General features: G+C 43.1%; 1 protein-coding gene across 1 annotated transcript in view; it reads left to right on the forward strand.

Annotated features, from left to right (window-relative positions):
- The window catches only part of ush1c (Usher syndrome 1C), a 218,925-nt gene that overhangs the window by 170,652 nt on the left and 25,611 nt on the right, over window positions 1–22,662 (forward strand). Inside the window, exons 24-25 of the mRNA XM_060838636.1 lie at window positions 6,355–6,408; window positions 10,058–10,157. Of these exons, the coding sequence (XP_060694619.1) occupies window positions 6,355–6,408; window positions 10,058–10,157 (154 nt within the window). The remainder of the gene's footprint in view (window positions 1–6,354; window positions 6,409–10,057; window positions 10,158–22,662) is intronic.

The raw sequence follows: 22,662 nt of genomic DNA on the forward strand, positions 1-22,662 counted from the left end.
TCATCACATGTAAATATTAATTTTGAAGGTCATATGGAACTGAGTCAATGAAAGCAAATGATACAATATACTTGTAAGTATAAGCAACTTACGTGAGTAAGAGCAGTGAGCTTTAATAATTAAATAAAGTCAGGCGAATAAACATGAATGGCTTATGTAAATGACAGTGCACAATGACAGCTTTGTGTAGAGAGAAGGAGAGCTCTGGGTATAGCGACTAGAGACATGTTGGCTGCAGGGACTCTGTGATAAATCAAGAAGAAAGTTCAAAGTATCTGTGTGCGGCTTTTTAATGCAGCCAACATGTTGTCATTTTTCTTCCTGGTTCGCTGGCTTTTATGATAGTGGTAAAATGTGGAAAACAATTTTCAATTTCCATCATCTGATTTTGATATCCGATACCTTTCATTGATGATTTTTTTTTAAAGCGAATATGCTGGGTTAAGATGGCTGTAGTGTTTACTTGACCAGATTGAACTCAGCGCATGAAACTGCTTTGAGATAACAATGGGAGTCTGAACCTCAGTCAGACGCGAAGAAACTCCTGTCTCCTATTTTTGATTTACATCTTTCTGGAAGTTTCATATATTGGAATGAAAGTTGCCTACAGATTATTCATCTTAAAGACACATTGATGTCAAACATAGAAATACCCAAGTGTACTATATTTCAGGCAAACATGTTTAGGGCAGAGCAAAGGAACAATGCTTTTGTAACAACAAAATTGGAAGAGTCTTGCTCCCTTCACACCTGTTTCCCACAACCTCACCTTTTTTTGCGTAAGTAAAAACTCTCTTTATTTCACTCAAGAAAATCTTGCAATTGCCTCATCCATTTTGACCTAAATAACTAAATGTTTAATTGAATTATGATATAATTGCTAAAAAGAAATAAAATATGTATTGCGACTAACCAAGCGAGTTAATAGAAGGGAACTGATTCAGTCCTCCTGACCTAATTGTGACATGACCAATGACGCCAGTGAGTAAATCAAAGACTCTCAACCATCGTCATCAAAATGTATGGCACTGGAAAAACACAGTATTTGAAAGATCACTTTGAAATTGGGATTTGATGAGTTCAGAGTGTAAAATATCAGGAACAGAAGTCTCATAATGGATTGCCAATCAGCGAAGTTTGCTTGGTTGAGTAATGCCTTCCCTGATGCACTAATGGAGACTGTGAGGAATTGCAGAGAGTCACACTTGCTCCTTGGTGAAAGGAAGACTTGCAACAGAATTTTCTTTGGCATGGCTGGAAATGACACAGTATACTACCTGCAGGAACATTGTGCCAGGCTGATGGATTCAATGCATAAGACACTTTAATGATCGTGTAGATCAAGAAAGGTGAGTACTGTTTCACATTCTCTTGCATCTACAATGCACCACATCCACAAATTTCCACTCCCTCCACACTGACACGCAATAGCAGCAGTGTGTACCATCTACAAGATGCAGTGCAGAAATTCACCATGGTTCTTCGGTTAGTACCTTCCATATTCATCACCACTTCTATCTGGAAAGATCTATCAGTGCACTGCTACTTGCAAGTTCCCCTCCAAGTCATTCACTATCCAGACTTGGAAATATATTGCTGTCCCTCCAGCAAGTGACACTCTCATCCCATATACTTTTTAAAAAGCACCTTTTCCCAAACCCTTACTCAACCTTCTCACATCTAATTAATCACATCATTCCTTAATCCCACTTAGCTTGCACACTCGTCTATCGTTCCCTTTCCATTAACTCCCTCATAAGCTCATCCATTGCTTACCCTCCTTATGTAATGTCATATCTGTTGCCAAATGTTCTCTTTCCATTAGTTAACATATTTCCACAGATCCTAGAATTATGGGTCTGGTGATCCTAAGGTTCAGACTTACCATCACTCTTAGCGATAAGTTGCATAGCTTTAGCTAATCACCTGAGTACACTTGGGGCTCTCCAAGTTTTGCTTTTGTTAACCTCTGTCTAAAACTTTTGTCAACTTGAGTCTAAACCTTTTGATCTTGGGAAGATGGTAGGTATCTTTACAACAAGAGGATGTGCACATATTATTAGCTAAACCAAAAATCAGTGTGTGGGTTTTCTGGTTCCTTTAAGTTTTGATGGTGAGTTTCTATGTATTAATATCAAACTGAGCAAAAGCAGTTTTTAAAAGTTTGGTTCTAGATGATCCTGATTTATACCTGATAATAAAAATAAAAGCAGTCTGGCATTTTTCCTTCTATAGACCAGAAAATGTGCAAAATGATGAACAAACACATTTCCAGTTTAAAAATAAATTATGTGCAGCTAATTACACATAGAAGCAGTCCCTTTTTCCCCATGTAAATAACAAACTAACAAGTATATAGACAACTCTCATGTGACACACTTAGAGAGACTGATTAATGTGGTTTGCAATTCTTTAAGTGCTGTCTGTTCCTATAATTAAATGTGTTTTTGTTGCTTGGTGAAGAAGTTCAATCCGTTTAAGTATCTTTCTCATGTTTATTATAGCAGAAAGTTCCAGGTGCGTTTGATATTTGTGCTGACTTTGCTTGCAATGGGGTAACATTTGCAGAAGCAGACTGGTTCTCTGCACTTCTAGATAATGGGAAGGTATAATCAAACACATGAGAAAATTAGCAATGGTAGTTGACTACTATTCAGTAGCCCCTCCTGGAAAATGTACACGTGGATGTCAAATGATTACTGGAAGCAAAATATAGCATGAAGAATAACTTCTTTAAAATGCCCTTTATTCGTTTTTATCGTGCCCCCATTTATTTCATTGCCCCTGTAAAGGGAAATTAATCTGAACTTCAATGAATATAAGTCTACCAGTATATTGCGCAATATGTAAGAGTAGAGAAGCATTCAGAGAAAAATATTTGAATTATGGAGAAAACTCCCATTGTGTTCAAAAACATATTTTGACACAATTGTAAAGAGGTCAAAAGATTTTCCTGCAATGGCTGAAATAATGTACTAAACCATTCAATTCAGACTCAAATCCTTAAATATTAGCAACTATGTTGCTTCATGCAAGCCTACATTACTTAGGTTAAAACGCATGACTAACCAAAAGATTTTATGATGGCACTCTGCCTAACAAGCCATTGTTAATGTCACAGTCATCTCCTAATTTGATGTTATCCATTGAGTGTTCAGTGATAATCATGCATACCAACTGTTGTATTATGGTACAGATACCAGACAAGACAGGCCTGTGGCTTTAAACCAGTTAGGTAGCATCAGAACATATGACGTTCCAGAGTAAAGTCATTCTATCTATGTAATGGAGTGTATAGCCGATCAGAGCTGAAAATGTGTTGCTGGAAAAGCACAGCAGGTCAGTCAGCATCCAAGGAGCAGGAGAATCGACATTTCGGGCATGAGCCCTTCTTCAGGAGAAGGGCTTCCTGAAGAAGGGCTCATGCCTGAAACATCGATTCTCCCACTCCTTGGATACTGCCTGACCTGCTGCGCTTTTCCAGCAACAATTTTCAGCTCTGATCTCCAGCATCTGCAGTCCTCACTTTCTCCCTGTATAGCCAATCAGCTTTGTGTAATGTACAGTAGTACTAATAATCACAGAGTTTGGATTATGTGCGCACATTTATGATATTATAGTAATGTAGATAGTGTCATTAATAAAATTCAAGATATATGACTCAAGGGGATATAAGGGGAATCCATGAGCTAACATACAGAAAACTACAAACTAGTTGTGTTTTATATTGCAACCACACTGGTGTTTTGAGGCCCAAACCATTGCCTTAGTTAACGTTTAGTAAGGGCTAAACTTCTTTTCGCTTAGTTTAACAGCCTATGCTATTGCTAGTGGAGTTCCGGACTACTCTTCACTGTTACTGTTATTCCTATCCTCAGAGGTCAGTAACCTATTCTGGTGCAGTACCTTCCAAATTCTGCTTGAAATAAGATATGGATGAGGGGGATCGAATGGGAATGGAAGTAAGATGTATCGAAGCCCCCAGTGGAAGTGAAAAGAATGGATGGCAATGAAATGCAAATTACATCTCCCTTTATTGAATGCCAGATTAAAAATAAACTTCAATTGTTGTTATCCGAGTTAGATGTTCATTCTAAAAGCTCTGGTAAGCCAGAGTAAATAGAGTGAATGGAAATAGAATGTAATAAAACAGACTGGATATTGAAAAACCGAGGAATGGGTCATAGTGAAAGAACGGTGAATAACAATAAATGACGAGACTAATGACATTGAAAGAGGAACGTATGATAATGGAGAGGGTAGAGTGAGAAGTTTTGAAAAGATAGATCAAATATAAAACAACCTCGATTATCTGAACATCAATTGTCCAAATTTCGGATTATTCGAACAAGATCTCAAAGTCCCGTATAAATGCTATCCATTATCCAAACAATCCATGATTCCAAACTCTCATTTATCCGAACAACAAAACTCCCCACCTGGCTTGTTTGGATAGTTGAGGTGGTTCTGTATATGGTAAGGAATCTATAGCAATGAAGAAGAGGCAACGAATCTCAGTGAACAAATAAGAAACAATAAAAACAAAGAAAATGGAAGATCATGGGTGACAACAAAGGAAGGAGATGAATTGTAAGTGTAGGAGGAGAAGACATGTTACAATAAAACAGTTATTTTTTAAAAAAATTCTGTGTGTTGTCAATGTCATTGGCAAGCTCAGCATTTGTTCCTTATCCCTTGAGAAGCTAATGGTGATCTACCTCCCTGAATGACTGCAGTCCATTTGTTCGGTGCATCAACAATGCTGTTGGGAAATTCACAGTACCAAAGAAATTACCAATTAGCACTAGCCAAGAGCAGCACAGAGGATGTGAGAAGAAGGAAAGGGCTACATGGAGAAGAAGCATATTAATTTGAACTGCTGAATGGGAGATTACCTTCAGTGCACAAAGCTAATGGAATTAGTTTGACTGCATTTAAAAGAGATGTGACTGCTATGTTGAATTGAAAGTGATGCAGAGAAAATGGCAGAATGAACTGAGCCGTGTCAGAAGAGAGCAAAACCCATAGTAACATTACATGTCCGATGATTGCTGGGCCCAATTGATATAAACAATTTAATTTCAGCTGTGTGCTAATTGTGTGTCATTGAGAAAATGATCTCTGGGTGTTCTTAAAGGTGCCACAAAAGGGAGTATCTTCAACCTTGCCTCTTCCAAACAAGACACCTAAAAAGCCACTGTTAATGACCATTGTAAATGTTTTGAGGTTCAAAATGTGCAATGAATTGAATAAGAAGCTAGAATTTTAAAGTTTGAATCTAAAGACAACTGGTATTGATAACAACCTGATAAATGTTTGATGATCATGATTTATCATATCAGTTAACCATGCACTTCTATTAATTATTCAACAATGACACAATTTGCAGTATAATATGTTCAAAACAGAAGAAAGTGAATAACACTGAGACTTTCCAAGAGATCAATTTTATGGCTTCCGCAACAAACTAGTTAAAACTGGGGCTTGATGGGGTAGTATTGTAAGTTAATCAGCTTGCTACCTTCATTCCCACCTTTGACCTGTCAGCCATTTTAGTTGGTTTCTTGGGGGCTGTAATGTCCCGCTTAGCTGGGTGGCCACATGGCATAGTTCTGCATACGCCAATCCTTAGCACTGCTTGTAGTCTCAGGAGTGGGAATTACTCTCTTCAGGCACTGATTGGACCATAGAACTGCCAACCAATCAAATTGGACACCAACTCTTCCTAACCACGAGGGGGTAAAACATCCAATCTGTTCCAATTATTGCTATGGATAGTCAGATTTCACATTACTGAAGTGCTAATCAGCTGTTAGCAGTAGGATGGGGCAATTGGGTAATTTATCCTCCTATAAAATCCATCCCTAGGTCTACACCACCACCATATTTGTAGGTAGAGTTTTGACACCAGTGTAAATTGAGAAAGGTGATTCCATTGTCACTCTTAATAGAGCAATGAGGCATATAATTTAAAATTCATTCGATGCTGCTATTGAGTCAACTTAAATATTAACACACCTTATTTTCCTGTGATAAAATAGTGCAAATAATAAAGGATTCTATATTATTATTATCAAATAAACAATCATGGTAATTAAGTTAAAATATTACTTTTCCATATGAAGCACATTATTCACCAGTCATAGAATGAATATCAAATTATTGATTATTTTTAATGTCTAGATACAAAGGAGTGTAATGCCTCATTTCTTTATCAGTAGTATGTCACTGCTTGCTCATGTTGATCTATTTAAAAACTAAGTCATGTCTTTGTATGATGAATAATAGATGCTGAGATCATAGGATGTAGCAGTGATTGGCATGACATTAATCAAAAATATAATTTTATTCTAGTTCACACCAGAGCAGATTGCAGGAAAGGATGTTCGTCTCTTGAGAATTAAAAAGGTAACAAGAATTATTTCTCCAGTAGAATTTATATTCAAATTCTTAATAAATAGAAAGATGCCTATTTTATATGCTTTACTTCCATACCTCTGCATGTTTGACAAATATTTTCAAGAGGGTGCTTTGCATTGCGGTTTTTACATCAAACTAATCTTACTGCAGCATTTTGTCCATGTAGCATTTGACAAATAATAACCCTAAATGTCATCTTGGTAGTGAGTGCAATTGGAATACTTGGCTCCAAACACCAAGATTTCATGGTCATGTATTAGGGTTGTCACTCCATTTTGGAGGATGAATTTGCCATTTTTAGCCAGGGGTCAGTATGTGCAAATCTAAGTGGAGTTCAAATGTTCAAATAAAACCAAAAAAAGTAATGAATAATCAACAAAGTGTTACGAGAAATTTGTATACCGGAAGTTTAATTTGCAGTTTGAAAATTATCAGTCATTTTCTGTTGTTTTCAAGAACGGTTAACATTTGTACATATCTAGATGATTCTTCATAAGCAATTAAAATGGATATTTTAATAGTCGTATTTCACATATATGGCTGTCCTCTATCACTCGATACTTAATATTGCATTAATTTCTGCATTAATCTCTTTGAATATTGGCCACACTGGTGAAGAAGCATTTATATAAACCGCTTTGTGATCCACATTATATCTGTGCACCACTCAAGAAAGTGAACCATTGATTTAAGTTCAAATCATAAACTATCATTGACATTTGAGCAGGTGCTCCACAAAAGGTTAATATGACAGCTCATACCATTGTTGGGGGGGGAATGATATATTTGAATATTCATTCATGGACAGAAAACAGAGAGTAGGGATAAATCAGGTATTTTCAAGTTAGTAGGCTGTAAATAAGGGAGTGACAAAAAGATCGGTGCTAAGGCCTCAAATATTCATAATCCATATTAATGACTTCGAAAAGAGCCTGGGGGCAATTTCTCCAATTTTACTAACCCAGATGGGAATGTAAGCTGTGAGGAAGGCAGAAAGGGGCTGCAAAAGGATGTAGCCAGATTGAGTGAATAAATAACATGTTGGAAAATTGAGAATAATGCAGGGAAGTTTGTTGGATATTTAGTTTTGCATTAAACAAAGGAAAACAGGAAAATGACGTGTTGTCTTTTATTGCAAATAAATTGGGGAACAGAATAACAAGTCCTGATGCAATTATTTATGGCTAGTTCAAGATTCTCTTAAGGTTAACATGCAGGTTCATTTGGCAGTTAGGAAGACAAATGCGGTGTTAGAGAGGGCTAGAATACAAGAACAGGGATATTCTGCTAAGGCTGTGTAAGTCTGTGGTCATTCCGCATTAGGAATACTGTGAGCAATTTTGGCCCTCTGTCTAACGAAGAATGTCCTGGCTTTGGAGAGGGTCCAAAGGAGCTTCACAGTAATGTCCTGGGAATAAAGGACTTGTTATATGAAGAGTAGTTGAGGATTCTGAGTCTATACTTGATGGAGTTTAGAAGTATATGGAGGGATCTCTTTGAAATTTAGAGGCCTGGATAGTGAACATGGAGAAGATGTTTCCACTCAAAGGAGACACTCAGACCCAAGGGCACAGACACAGAATTAAAAGACAACCCATTAGAATGGAGATGAGGAGAAATATCCTCAGCTTAAGGGTGGTGAAGCTGACAAACTCATTGCTGCAGAGTCTGTGGAGGCCAAGGATTTGAATGTCTTTAAGACAAAGATAAATTGGTTCTTGATTGGTAAAAGAATCAGGGTTTTAGAGAGAAGGCAGGAGAATGGGGTTGAGAAATGTATCAGCCATGATCAAATGGTGGAGCAGGCTCAGTGGACTAAATGACCCAATTCAGCTCCTATCTCTGGTCTTATGAGATCATACTTGGTGTAATGTATTGCAAGCAAATTGGAAACAGTATGTCAAGTATGGAGGTAATTCAATGAAGCTTCATTGGATTGGTTTCTGGGATGAGATAGTTATCCTACGATGAGAGGGGTGTGTAAATTAGGTCAACACATTTTGGACTTCAGAAAAACGAGAGGTGATATAGTTGAAACATATAATATCCTGATGGGTGTTGACAGACTTGATGCTGAGATGTTGTTTCCCCTGGCTTGAGAATTTAGAGCATGGAGTCATGTCTCAAGATTTGACATTGATCATTTAAGAATTAGATGAGAAATTTATTCACTCAGAAGAAATCTCTACCCTCGAGGTTTCTGCATATTTTGTGATTGAATATATTCAAGATTAGATTAGATTAGATTACTTACAGTGTAGAAACAGGCCCTTTGGCCCAACAAGTCCACACCGACCCGCCGAAGCGCAACCCACCCATACCCCTACCTAACACTATGCGCAATTTAGCATGGCCAATTCACCTGACCCACACATCTTTGGACTGTGGGAGGAAACCGGAGCACCCGGAGGAAACCCACGCAGACACGGGGAGAACGTGCAAACTCCACACAGTCAGTCGCCCAAGGCGGGAATTGAACCCGGGTCTCTGGCGCTGTGAGGCAACAGTGCTAACCACTGTGCCACCGTGCCGCCAACTCAAGTCTGAGTTGGAGAGACCTTTGATCTCTTAAAGAGTCTAGTTGGGGAGAGGTTGGGAAAATTGAGTTGAGACAGAAGTCAATGTGATTGTATTGAATGAAGGAGCCTGCTTGAGAGGCCATGTTGTCTACTCCTACTTCTTGCATTCCAATGTTAGTGAAATGGTTCTGTTGTGCCTGTGATGGCAATAGATTTCTATTCCCCTCAGGTCACATACCCATGGACCCATAAACGCGGTGACCTAAGATGAATGTAGCATCATCTAATATGGTTTGGCTTTATTCTGAGAGTATACCACCAGCCATATTACAACACTTACAACAAAATCTTTGTGAATATTTTAAAGTTCATGAAATTGTACAGGTAGATTTTAACCTCAAGCTGATTGGTTGGAGTACCAGGCTGCCTGCTGTAGTTTTTCATCTATTTACTCAGCCTCAGTAATTTTCTTCCAAGTGTATTTCCAGAGGAACACTCATTGATATTGGTATTTAGAAACAAAAGGGAGTAAGGAAAAACATTTTAAAACAGGGCTTCATTAGTTTCAACTAACCTTAACTTAATAACTGCTTCTTTCAGAAAAGTTTCTTCTAACTATAAAAATACTCCTGTTATAGTTGCTTGATATAGTATTTAGTAATGCAAAATTGAAATGCTATAGTCTCTTAGGCTGTTGTTGACATTTGTAGAATCCCTAGTCATTTAGTTTATAGCAGGGTCATTTATTGTCTTGTCAAATGTATTCTGGCAGCTTTTTGAGCATTTGCAATTAGCAACACAAAATTTGAAAATGTTATATCACATACAGTACATGCATAAATGCAGTTGTTCAATAGTTTCAAATGTGATTTCCATTTACTTTTTACCAGTCTTTCTATGATGTCTTTCTATGAAATCATTCCATGCAGCTTATCAAACCACTACCTGCAACACTTGTATCATATCATTCACAGTGCATTGTTATTGCTGGGGACAGGACTTCTAGTGATGAAAGATTTGGCCTGTAAATATAGTGTAAAAACTGCATAGATAATGAAAGTCATTGGAATTCTATAATTGAGTTACAAATTGTTATCATTGTCTATTCTGTTGTACAGGAAGGACCATTAGATCTTGCAGTAGAGGGGGGCATCAATTCCCCTCTTGGAAAGATTGTCGTATCTGCAATCTACGATGGAGGTGCTGCAGATAAGCATGGTACAGTTATTTCTCTTGTCTCCTGGTGTTCGCTTGATTTGAAAACCTTTTACTTATACTTTTGAGACCATTTTCCTATTCTTATACTTATTAAGTTGAGTTTGTATGTTTGAATAATCTTAAACTTAAAAAGAAATCCTTTGTGATGTGTAACAACGTTTCTCTCAAACGTCCTTGGGTGTTGCAATGAAACCAATTAAATGAGCAGCTTTTCAATTTATTTCTTAAACTTGAGCATTTTATTTTCAAAGTTGAAAAGCTTTTGACTGCTCCTGTACAATTTCTTGCTCAGATGAACTTCAATCTTTGAAGGAGGTGAAAGGTGGAAAGAGACCTAACTGAGTCAGTGAAAAGTATCAAGTTTTACTAACTTTGTTGGAAACGTGTCCTTGTCCAAATTTAGATAAGTTTTAGTTTCAAATTCAGTTTGAGTTTCATTCTAATACCAACATAGAATCCTTGCTATATTTGTTGAATTGAGAAAATATTCTTAGGTTACAGAATAGATCAATGATAATTTTATGGAATTTGCAAATAGTTTGCCAGCTAGATATATTTCAGTTTGGAAGCTACCAAAGTGACTCTGTCATTCCTCAGTCTCTGAAGTTCAATACTTTGGTTTGACACATGAATCTAATTTCAATATCTGAGTCATGTTTAAGCTATGCAAATTCCACTTCAGAGCTTGAGTCTAAAATGCAAAGCTGACTATCCAGTGCAGTGGTCAGGGAGTTCCAAAGTTGGGAATGCTGTGAGGAAAGATAGTGTTAAACTTGAAAGGGTTCAGAAAATATTTAAAAGGATGTTGCTAGAGTTGGAGAGTTTAAGCTATAGGGAGTGGCTGAATAAACTGGGACTGTTTTCCTTGGAGTGTCGGAGGCTGAGGGGTGGCCTTACAGAGATTTATAAAATCATGAGGGGCATGGATAGGGTAAATCAACAAGGTCTTTTCGCCAGTGTGGGATAGTCCAAAACGAGAGGGCATAGGCTTAAGGTGAGAGGGGAAAGCACGTAAGGGGCAACTTTTTCACATAGCAGGTGGTGTGTGTAAGAAATGAATAGCCACAGGAAGTGGTGGAGGTTGGTACAAATGCGACATTTAAAAGGCGTCTGGATGGGTAGACGAATAAAAAGAGCTTAAAGGGATACGAGCTGGCAAATGGGACTGGATTAATTTAGGGTATCTAGGAGGCAGGGATGAGTTGGACCAAAGGGTCTGTTTCCTGCTGTCCATCTCTACGACTCTACCATCTTTTGAATGAGAAACTAAATTAAGATTCCATCAGCCTGTTTGGCTGGATGTTAAGGATCCATGGGGGTGAAATGAAGGTGGGAGAGAGTGATATCACCCATTTCCTCATCAATGCTTGTCCCTCAGTTAACATCACAATAAACTGACGACCTGTTCATTCATGCATTACTATAGTAAAACAGTTTTTAAGGTAAATTTTATTTGGCTGCAAGTATTTTTGGATGTCTGGTAATAGTTCTGCATACCTTTTTTATATAAGAACATGTAAAAATGCAAGCACCAATGAAGAGGGAAACCCATAGAAACACATATTTTCAAAAATTATATAATATTCACACAGTATATTCAAGTGAAACTCATTGTGTAGCAAAGAAGTCAAAAGTTTTTCTCTTCCCCTCTATTCGGTGGAGTGATGGCACCGTGGCTTCAGCAGAGCTAAAGATGGGTTCCTTCTTTCTTTGTTTGGAAGAATCAATTAGGGCCCTAACAAATACAGTCAGTTTTATTTGTGAATCACTGAGGTAGGAAATGGCTCCTTTCCTACTTGGAGGAAAGGAAACAAGCAATGAGCAATGGGTGTACTTTAAGATGAATTCCCATTTCTAGGAGCCCACTCTCCAACCTCTCTCTTGTAGTTCACCTGCATTTCTCTGCGAACAGGAAGCTCAAGCACTTCGATGCATGTCAGTGAGTAATTGAATGGTAAATCTTCCCTCTATCTACTATAAAGAGGCAGACAGTAGATTGGCATTGGTGTGGGTTGACATGCATTGTGCATCTGCAAGTGATGCTCCATCTAGATGGTGCTATTACCTGAGAAATAATGATACTTTTATTTGGTACTGGCCCCTTAAGTCTCTTATCAAGGCTATGCATAATTTCAGGAGATTCTGACAGAGCCACTGATGTTTTTAGCTGCTGAGCCATAACTTTCCTACTTGATAGATAACCCTTCAGGCACATCAACCGTGTCCATCTGAGCAACGCTTGGAAGGATGGTGCCCAACAAAAAGGACCCTGCACCATTGTCCCTTTCTCCAATTGCTCTAACTCAAGTGTGAAGTACACCTTTCTATGCAACAAATACTCACCCTCTCCTACTTCTTCTCAACCTGGTACATCAGCAGCTGGAAATATTATGAAATGTCAAAGATGTGAGTTAGTTCTGGCATTGAGATGGGATATAAGTTCAACTTAGTGCTGATCATAATAGCTTGCTGATTGGGATGTGAATTCTATATAATTAAAAGTTGAGTTCCAAGTGTCACCAAGTCTGTGGACTACTGCAATGTCTGCATCGCCACTACTCAGTCCTTGTGCCACATGACAGATCTCCATTGTTCTTAGGGTGGCAATGGGTGCTAATCCACCCTGGTTCACTGTCATTACCTGGGAGTTGGGTCTTTTATTTTCTGTAATGATGAAAAGTTATGAGTGTGAGAACCTTGTGACAGTACTGTGGCTTTAAGAGGTGCATTTTGTCTTGGATTTTTATTTATGAAGAGAAGTTGAGGCAGAGTTGAGGAATGGTCTGCTCAAAGTCATTAAAATACGCAGTTTGAGAATCTTTGGTTCTTTTTAAATTTGGAACAATAGAAGCAGCCCGAATGGGTGGGGTCAAGCTCCCACAGACTGTGATTTTTAGTCTTCGCTTTCAGTAACTGTTAGGACTGGTATTTCTCTGTCTCTTTGCTGTGGCTAAAAGCTTGGGTTCTGTTCTTGCTACTAGAATTGCATGTGAAATGATACATTTTACTGAATTTGACTTCGGCAAGAGTGTTTTAAGGGGTGTTACTTTATTGGAACTACTGTTGTTTAATGGTTAAATAATTTATCATTATGTTGAGTTTTCCAATAGAATTAAGTTATTTCAACCCGTTCTTTTATTTGTATTTTAACTATAGTGTATGAATAAAGTGTGTTTTGCTTCAAGCCTGATAGTTTTACTGATCAAATTGCATCAGGGAACTCAAAACCTGGTACTTACCTTTAAAATAAAAAAAGTCTAGACTATCTTCTTGACATGTTTTGAAGGAGTTTGGTCTACTTTATAACAATCTGAATATTCATTAAAGATGGAATGAGGATATTTGAACAGGGTGACTGCGAGGAAAGGTACAGAAGACAGAGGATGAATATGAATGGTGAGGACAGAGATGGAGATGTGAGGAGGAGCAGGAGGAGAGAATGTGAGTAACTGAGAGGAGTGTCTATCGGGGAGGTGCTATGCAGGAGAATGAGAGTGTGATATTTGCCATCTGAATGTGGTATGCCACTCACCTTGTCAATCCCAACAAGATCACTGAAACTTTTATGCTATAAGATCCAGGTTTTCTGCACCACCTGTCAAGCCAAGCTAACTTGCCTTCTTATCCGCCCCCAAACGTAGAAGTCTGAATCAACCACTGTCCTCAAAAATGAGTCTGAGAACCAATTTTTCCACATTTGACTTCCATCTCTCCTCCATTTCAGTGCAAGATTTATTGCTGCCCTTGTGATTTCTGCTGGAGTCCCATCAAATAGAAGCCATTCAATGATAGATCCAGGTTGTCATCCAGCCCATCCTCCTGTTTGTAACATCATGAATCAGTTAAAGAACACTGCCAATTCCCTCAGGAGGTCCTGACCCACTGATAGTCCTGCCAACTTGGCAGGGGCTGTGTTGAGAAAATTCCACTGAGGTATTGTGTGGAAAGCTGATGTGACAGAATTAGAAGAAGTGACTAAAAGTTTATTTTATGAGATGAGCAATAAGGAGAGAAAGGGAAACATATTCTATTTAAGTTTCAAGAAGTAATAAAGAAGGAAAGCAGTAGGAAGTTGAGAGCTCAATGGAGCACTCTAACCTTGACAGTCTAGTATTGGCGACACTACTTTTCTTGGAATATTTGCATCCATGCCATCATGACAGGTTGCCTTGAGAAAGGTACTTCTGCCCAGTATCTTTTGGGTATGGTGAGCTTGAATAAAGAATATTTTAAGAGGTTTCCAGACATGGCTGTCAGAGGATTTGCGATTTTTTTTCCATTGGTAAACAGTCTGTGTTACTGTGACAGCATGGAAAAGACTTTGAGACAGCTGTAAGTTTGATGATAATGCTTTAGCCCCCTTGAAGAGCTCTCGCATACCTCTGTCGGGCGTTGCTAGGTTCCTGGGCTGCTGATAACCCTGCAATTTCAGCAGGCATTAAACTGATAAATTTCCACTGAGAGAATGGTGACAAGGTGGAAGTAACAGATATTGATCTCTCTTCATCTGCGATAATGTGCTCTGGAACGATAGTCATAAAAATCCTGAATTGTGAAATATTGCATCAAGAGAGTGGTGGAGGTGACAAGCTGGACTGTTAGTGACAATCTTTCAATCTTCAGAGTCTGTTATGGTATTATCAGCTTCTAAATTATTTTGATGAAGGAGGAACAGCTGGGAGAGATAGTGTTACAAGAAACGTAACCAGGTTTGTATAAAGTGTCAGAGCAATACACAATATATCAATTGCATATTTAGTGAGTAGTAATGTTGGTAATTATATTTATACATAATTAATTGTTTTGTAAAAAGATATAGTGCACAGATTGTTTGTTCAGGTAGTTGGCATTCTCTTAAATAATATATTTGCCAAATGCTCATGCTTGTGTTCATGATGATAGCCTCAATATATCCAAGTCTAATGGTGCAGTTGTCACTACTTGCTGATAACCTGATGAGATGAGAAATGAAGCAAATTCCAATGCACACCATGTACTTTCCAAAGAGCTTTGAGTTCATAACGTGGAATGCTTTTATTTGAGAAGTCTCCATTTGCGACATTTATGTTAGAATGTGAGGAAAGAGTTAAATCTTTACAAATAACCTTCTTTAAATTACCTAATTTTAATCAATGAAATCATAAAGGCAGTTTTTTTAAAATATTGGAATACAGTTCCACAAAATTACAACTGTTATTTCAATCTAATTTAACCTTGTTAAAATGGATTTGTTAAATCTCAGCTTCCTTGAAATAACTTTTAATAAAGTTACCAGTTCATTAGTAAAGTTGGTATAATATTATTTCAATCTCAAATTTGTACTTAGGGATAAGTTGTATAATAAGCCATGATAGCTGTACCAATTATCATGTTATGCAGAAGAAAGGTTGAGGTCATTTGCTGAGGCCTGGCAACTCTCCAAACATGAAAGAGGTAGGGCTATGGTGAGGAGCAGAGAGGCTGCTTGAAGGTCAATGCAGTATTTATGTGGATTGCAGTCACCGTGGTAGTAATGAATGCTGATCTCTGGGTCTGATTTTAGTCTGTGACATTGCATTTCTCTGAAACAAGTCTAATAATTGTCTTAAAATGAAAGATTTTCATCATTCGTGGTCAAGTTATTATTGCCACTTTACCATGCAATGGAGGAAATTGAGATGGAAAATATCTGTTGGTTTAGGATCTTTGTTGACCATGTATTGTGTAATCTCCCAGCCTTCATCTTAGTAACCATAATGAAATAGATACTTTTATTTGGAGGTAATATGGCAAAAATTCTCATAGCACTGGTTTCTGACACAAAATAGCCAAGTATGGACCTTGGGCATCATCATCGTGAATTATTCGAGCCACAAATGCCACTCAAGTATGCCAAAGCATTGTGCTGGTCAGCTCTCAAGTTTCAGTTGGCCTCAATGGCAGGTTGATCCATTTGCCCTGGGCAAAAAGTCAAACCAGATCAGGCAGGACCCAGAAGACTGTGCTCTTCCTCGGTTCTATAAACTTTAAAGAAAAATTGTTGCTTTGTGCCTGTCTCCAGTGGTCCCGTTTAGTCACCTAATCAGCAGACCTTAAGACCTGGAACATCATAATTAGGAGGAGAATGTGCAGTTCAAACTCTACCCAGTTGGTGGCCAATATTGATTCAAACTGTATTGCCACTTCTATTTGCAGGGCACCGAACACATATTTCAAGTGTTCGCTGTGCACCTGGATACTACTGGCTTCCAAGTTGTCAGTTAGCACTGTTCTGTTGGTGACTATATTAAACAAGAAGTTTAAAGTGTTTGTAATAAGAGTGCTGCAATAATCATGGGTGATTTTCATATATATTTGGACTGGGCAAGCCACATCTGCAATAATTCAGATGAATTCCTAAAGTGTGTATATGAAGGCTTTTTAGACCAACAATTAGAGAACAGGCTTTCCTGGATTTAGTATTGTATGTCAAGAATGACTTAATTAATCTTGTATGATGTCCTTTTGGGAAGCTGAAAATGTGTTGCTGGTCAAAGCACAGCAGGCCAGGCAGCATCTCAGGAATAGGGAATTCGACGTTTCGAGCATAAGCCCTTCATCAGGAATGAGAGAGAGTAGCCAAGCAGGCTAAGATAAAAGGTAGGAAGGAGGGACTTGGGGGGAGGGGCGATGGAGGTGGGATAGGTGGAAGGAGGTCAAGGTGAGGGTGATAGGCCGGAGTGGGGTGGGGGCGGAGAGGTCAGGAAGGAGATTGCAGGTTAGGAGGGCGGTGCTGAGTTGAGGGAACCGACTGAGACAAGGTGGGGGGAGGGGAAATGAGGAAACTGGAGAAATCTGAATTCATACCTTGTGGTTGGAGGGTTCCCAGGCGGAAGATGAGGCGCTCCTCCTCCAGCCATCATGTTGTTATGTTCTGCCGGTGGAGGAGTCCAAGGACCTGCATGTCCTCGGTGGAGTGGGAGGGAGAGTTAAAGTGTTGCGCCACGGGGTGGTTGGGTTGGTTGGTCCGGGCGGCCCAGAGGTGTTCACTGAAGCAATCCGCAAGTAAGCGGCCTGTCTCCCCAATATAGAGGAGGCCACATCGGGTGCAGCGGATGCAGTAGATGATGTGTGTGGAGGTACAGGTGAACTTGTGGCGGATATGGAAGGATCCCTTGGGGCCTTGGAGGGAAGTGAGTGTGGAGGTGTGGGTGCAAGTTTTACATTTCCTGCGGTTGCAGGGGAAAGTGCCGGGGGTGGAGGTTGGGTTGGTGGGGGGTGTGGATCTGACGAGGGAGTCACGAAGGGAGTGGTCCTTGCGGAACGCTGATAGGGGAGGAGAGGGAAATATATCCTTGGTGGTGGGGTCCGTTTGGAGGTGGCGGAAATGACGGCGGATGATACGTTGTATGCGGAGGTTGGTGGGGTGGTAGGTGAGAACCAGTGGGGTTCTGTCTTGCTGGCGGTTGGAAGAGCGGGGCTCAAGGGCGGAGGTGCAGGAAGTGGAGGAGATGCGGTAGAGGGCATCGTCGATCACGTCTGGGGGGAATCTGCGGTCCTTGAAGAAGGAGGCCATCTGGGCTGTGCGGTGTTGGAACTGGTCGTCCTGGGAGCAGATGCGGCGGAGACGAAGGAATTGGGAATATGGGATGGAGTTTTTGCAGGGGGCAGGGTGGGAGGAGGTGTAGTCCAGGTAGCTGTGGGAGTCAGTCGGTTTATAGTAGATGTCTGTGTTGAGTCGGTCGCCCGAGATAGAGATGGAAAGGTCTAGGAAGGGGAGGGAGGAATCTGAGACAGTCCAGGTGAATTTAAGGTCGGGATGGAAGGTGTTAGTAAAGTTGATGAACTGTTCAACTTCCTCGTGGGAGCACGAGGCAGCGCCAATACAGTCATCGATGTAGCGGAGGAAAAGGTGGGGGGTGGTGCCAGTGTAGTTGCGGAAGATGGACTGTTCCACATATCCTACGAAGAGGCAGGCATAGCTGGGGCCCATGCGGGTGCCCATAGCAACTCCTTTAGTTTGGAGGAAGTGGGAGGATTGAAAAGAGAAGTTATTCAGGGTGAGGACCAGTTCAGTCAGTCGAAGGAAGGTGTCAGTGGAAGGGTACTGGTTGGTGCGGCGGGAAAGGAAGAAGCGGAGGGCTTTGAGTCCTTCGTGATGGGGGATGGAGGTGTACAGGGACTGGATGTCCATAGTGAAAATAAGGCGTTGGGGACCGGGGAAGCGAAAATCCTGGAGGAGGTGGAGGGCGTGGGTGGTGTCCCGAACGTAGGTGGGGAGTTCTTGGACTAAAGGGGACAGGACCGTGTCGAGGTATTGGGAGATGAGTTCGGTGGGGCAGGAGCAGGCTGAGACAATGGGTCGGCCGGGGCAGGCAGGTTTGTGGATTTTGGGCAGGAGGTAGAAACGGGCGGTGCGGGGTTGTGGGACTATGAGGTTGGAGGCGGTGGATGGGAGATCCCCTGAGGTGATGAGGTCCTGGATGGTCTGGGAGATGATGGTTTGGTGGTGGGAGGTGGGGTCGTGGTCAAGGGGGCGATAAGAGGAGGCGTCCATGAGCTGGCATTTGGCCTCAGCGGTATAAAGGTCAGTGCGCCAAACTACCACCGCGCCTCCCTTGTCTGCGGGTTTGATGGTGAGGTTGGGATTGGAGCGGAGGGAGTGGAGGGCTGCACGTTCTGAGGGTGAGAGGTTGGAGTGGGTGAGAGGGGTGGACAGGTTGAGTCGGTTGATGTCACGGTGGCAGTTGGCTATAAAGAGGTCGAGGGCGGGTAGGAGGCCAGCACGGGGTGTCCAGGTGGATGGGGTGTGTTGGAGGCGGGAGAAGGGGTCGTCAGAGGGTGGGCGGGAGTCTTGGTTGTGAAAGTAGGCACGGAGGCGAAGGCGGCGGAAGAATTGTTCAATATCTCGGCGCGTGTTGAACTCATTAATCCGAGGGCGTAGGAGAATGAAGGTGAGGCCCCTGCTGAGGACTGATCTTTCATCCTCAGAGACGGGGAGATCTGGAGGGATGGTGAAAATACGGCATGGTTGGGAGCTAGGACCTGGTGTGGGACTGGAGCTGGGGCTGGGGGCGGGGTCAGGGGGCGGGGACAGAGATCAAAGTAGGGGCGGAGTTAGACGTGGTGACGTTGCTCGATGTGGGGGCGGAGTCAAGCGTGGGGGCGGGGTTGCGTGTGGTGGCGAAAGTCGGTGTGAGGGCGGGGTTATGCGTGGTGACGAAGGTTTGCATGGGGGCGGGGTTACGTGAAGTGACGAAAGACAGCGTGGGGGCGGGGTTATGCGTGGTGACGAAGGTTTGCGTGGGGGCGGGGTTACGTGTAGTGACGAAAGACGGCGTGGGGGCGGGGAAACCTGAGGATTTGTGCTCCTGCAGGTTAGTGATGTCAGTGGGGGCGGAAGTGGCTGCGCCGACGGCAACCGGATGGGGCGGATATGGTTGCGGCGACGGAGGAATGGTGGTCATTCCCGGTAGCCGCGTGGGTCGTGGGTCCGTCGGCGATCGTGGAAGCGGTTGTCTGTGCGGTGGTCACCGGGGCAGTTGTTGGGGCGGCGATCGCGGGGGCTCCGAGGTCGGTGGGGGCGGAAGTGACGTCACGGTCGGCGGCGGCCTTTGGTGCCGCGGGCGCTGTGGAGGCCACATGTGTAATGGCGTCCGACAGGCCTATAGAAGATTCTGGAATAGTTGAGGAGCCACGAGTGTGGGGGTAAGTACATGAAAGTTTTTGGTACTTACTGTCTTTAATTTCTGATATGGCTAGGAAGAACTGTTTGTTGAGTTTGTGGATTCTTCTGTAGATGAAGAACAGCAGGGGTCCTTTGCAGGTCTGTGAGAGTGTTGTCCTGAGCTGGGGTAGGGCTGATTGCAGAGAGTGTAAATGGCGACGCATGGCTGCAAGGGTGGAGCGGAGGATTGGAGGGAGGTCTGTTGTGGAGGCTTTGGATTTGTTGTCGGTACAGGTTGTCCTGGTTGGGTCCAAATTTTGTTGGTTGGAATGTAGTTCGGAGTCCGTGTGGGATCAGTCGGTTCCTTAGGCAGGTGCTGAGGAAGGAGATGTGGCTGTGATAACGGGTCTGTTTGAGAACGTGGCTGAAGAGTTTCTGTGCAGAGGAGATGACCTGGGGGATGCAGTGAGAGAGAGACTCACTGAAATCCTTGTAGAGGGAGGAAGAGAGCTTCTTCAAGGAAGGCATCCTTGCAAGAGGATTCGCAGTAGGTTAAAATCTTCGAGTAAAAAATGAGGTCTGCAGATGCTGGAGATCACAGCTGAAAATGTGTTGTTGGTCAAAGCACAGCAGGCCAGGCAGCATCTCAGGAATAGGGAATTCGACGTTTCGAGCATAAGCCCTTCATCAGGAATGAGAGAGAGTAGCCAAGCAGGCTAAGATAAAAGGTAGGGAGGAGGGACTTGGGGGAGGGGCGATGGAGGTGGGATAGGTGGAAGGAGGTCAAGGTGAGGGTCATAGGCCGGAGTGGGGTGGGGGCGGAGAGGTCAGGAAGGAGATTGCAGGTTAGGAGGGCTGTGCTGAGTTGAGGGAACCGACTGAGACAAGGTGGGGGGAGGTGAAATGAGGAAACTGGAGAAATCTGAATTCATACCTTGTGGTTGGAGGGTTCCCAGGCGGAAGATGAGGCGCTCCTCCTCCAGCCGTCCAGTTGTTATGTTCTGCCAGTGGAGGAGTCCAAGGACCTGCATGTCCTCGGTGGAGTGGGAGGGAGAGTTAAAGTGTTGAGCCACGGGGTGGTTGGGTTGGTTGTTCCGGGCGGCCCACCTGCCTGCCCCGGCCGACCCATTGTCTCAGCCTGCTCCTGCCCCACCGAACTCATCTCCCAATACCTCGACACGGTCCTGTCCCCTTTAGTCCAAGAACTCCCCACCTACGTTCGGGACACCACCCACGCCCTCCACCTCTTCCAGGATTTTCGCTTCCCCGGTCCCCAACGCCTTATTTTCACTATGGACATCCAGTCCCTGTACACCTCCATCCCCCATCACGAAGGACTCAAAGCCCTCCGCTTCTTCCTTTCCCGCCGCACCAACCAGTACCCTTCCACTGACACCCTCCTTCGACTGACTGAACTGGTCCTCACCCTGAATAACTTCTCTTTTCAATCCTCCCACTTCCTCCAAACTAAAGGAGTTGCCATGGGCACCCGCATGGGCCCCAGCTATGCCTGCCTCTTCGTAGGATATGTGGAACAGTCCATCTTCCGCAACTACACTGGCACCACCCCCCACCTTTTCCTCCGCTACATCGATGACTGTATTGGCGCTGCCTCGTGCTCCCACGAGGAAGTTGAACAGTTCATCAACTTTACTAACATCTTCCATCCCGACCTTAAATTCACCTGGACTGTCTCAGACTCCTCCCTCCCCTTCCTAGACCTTTCCATCTCTATCTCGGGCGACCGACTCAACACAGACATCTACTATAAACCGACTGACTCCCACAGCTACCTGGACTACACCTCCTCCCACCCTGCCCCCTGCAAAAACTCCATCCCATATTCCCAATTCCTTCGTCTCCGCCGCATCTGCTCCCAGGAGGACCAGTTCCAACACCGCACAGCCCAGATGGCCTCCTTCTTCAAGGACCGCAGATTCCCCCCAGACGTGATCAACGATGCCCTCCACCGCATCTCCTCCACTTCCCGCTCCTCCGCCCTTGAGCCCCGCTCCTCCAACCGCCACCAAAACAGAACCCCACTGGTTCTCACCTACCACCCCACCAACCTCCGCATACAACGTATCATCCGCCGTCATTTCCGCCACCTCCAAACGGACCCCACCACCAAGGATATATTTCCCTCCCCTCCCCTATCAGCGTTCCGCAAGGACCACTCCCTTCGTGACTCCCTTGTCAGATCCACACCCCCCACCAACCCAACCTCCACCCCCGGCACTTTCCCCTGCAACCGCAGGAAATGTAAAACTTGCACCCACACCTCCACACTCACTTCCCTCCAAGGCCCCAAGGGATCCTTCCATATCCGCCACAAGTTCACCTGTACCTCCACACACATCATCTATTGCATCCGCTGCACCCGATGTGGCCTCCTCTATATTGGGGAGACAGGCCGCTTACTTGCGGAACGCTTCAGAGAACACCTCTGGGCCGCCCGGACCAACCAAACCAACCACCCCGTGGCTCAACACTTTAACTCTCCCTCCCACTCCACCGAGGACATGCAGGTCCTTGGACTCCTCCACCGGCAGAACATAACAACACGACGGCTGGAGGAGGAGCGCCTCATCTTCCGCCTGGGAACCCTCCAACCACAAGGTATGAATTCAGATTTCTCCAGTTTCCTCATTTCCCCTCCCCCCACCTTGTCTCAGTCGGTTCCCTCAACTCAGCACCGCCCTCCTAACCTGCAATCTCCTTCCTGACCTCTCCGCCCCCACCCCACTCCGGCCTATCACCCTCACCTTGACCTCCTTCCACCTACCCCACCTCCATCGCCCCTCCCCCAAGTCCCTCCTTCCTACCTTTTATCTTAGCCTGCTTGGCTACTCTCTCTCATTCCTGATGAAGGGCTTATGC

The sequence above is a fragment of the Hemiscyllium ocellatum genome, chromosome 18, assembly GCF_020745735.1.
Source record: "Hemiscyllium ocellatum isolate sHemOce1 chromosome 18, sHemOce1.pat.X.cur, whole genome shotgun sequence".
In the NCBI taxonomy this organism is placed as follows: domain Eukaryota; kingdom Metazoa; phylum Chordata; class Chondrichthyes; order Orectolobiformes; family Hemiscylliidae; genus Hemiscyllium; species Hemiscyllium ocellatum.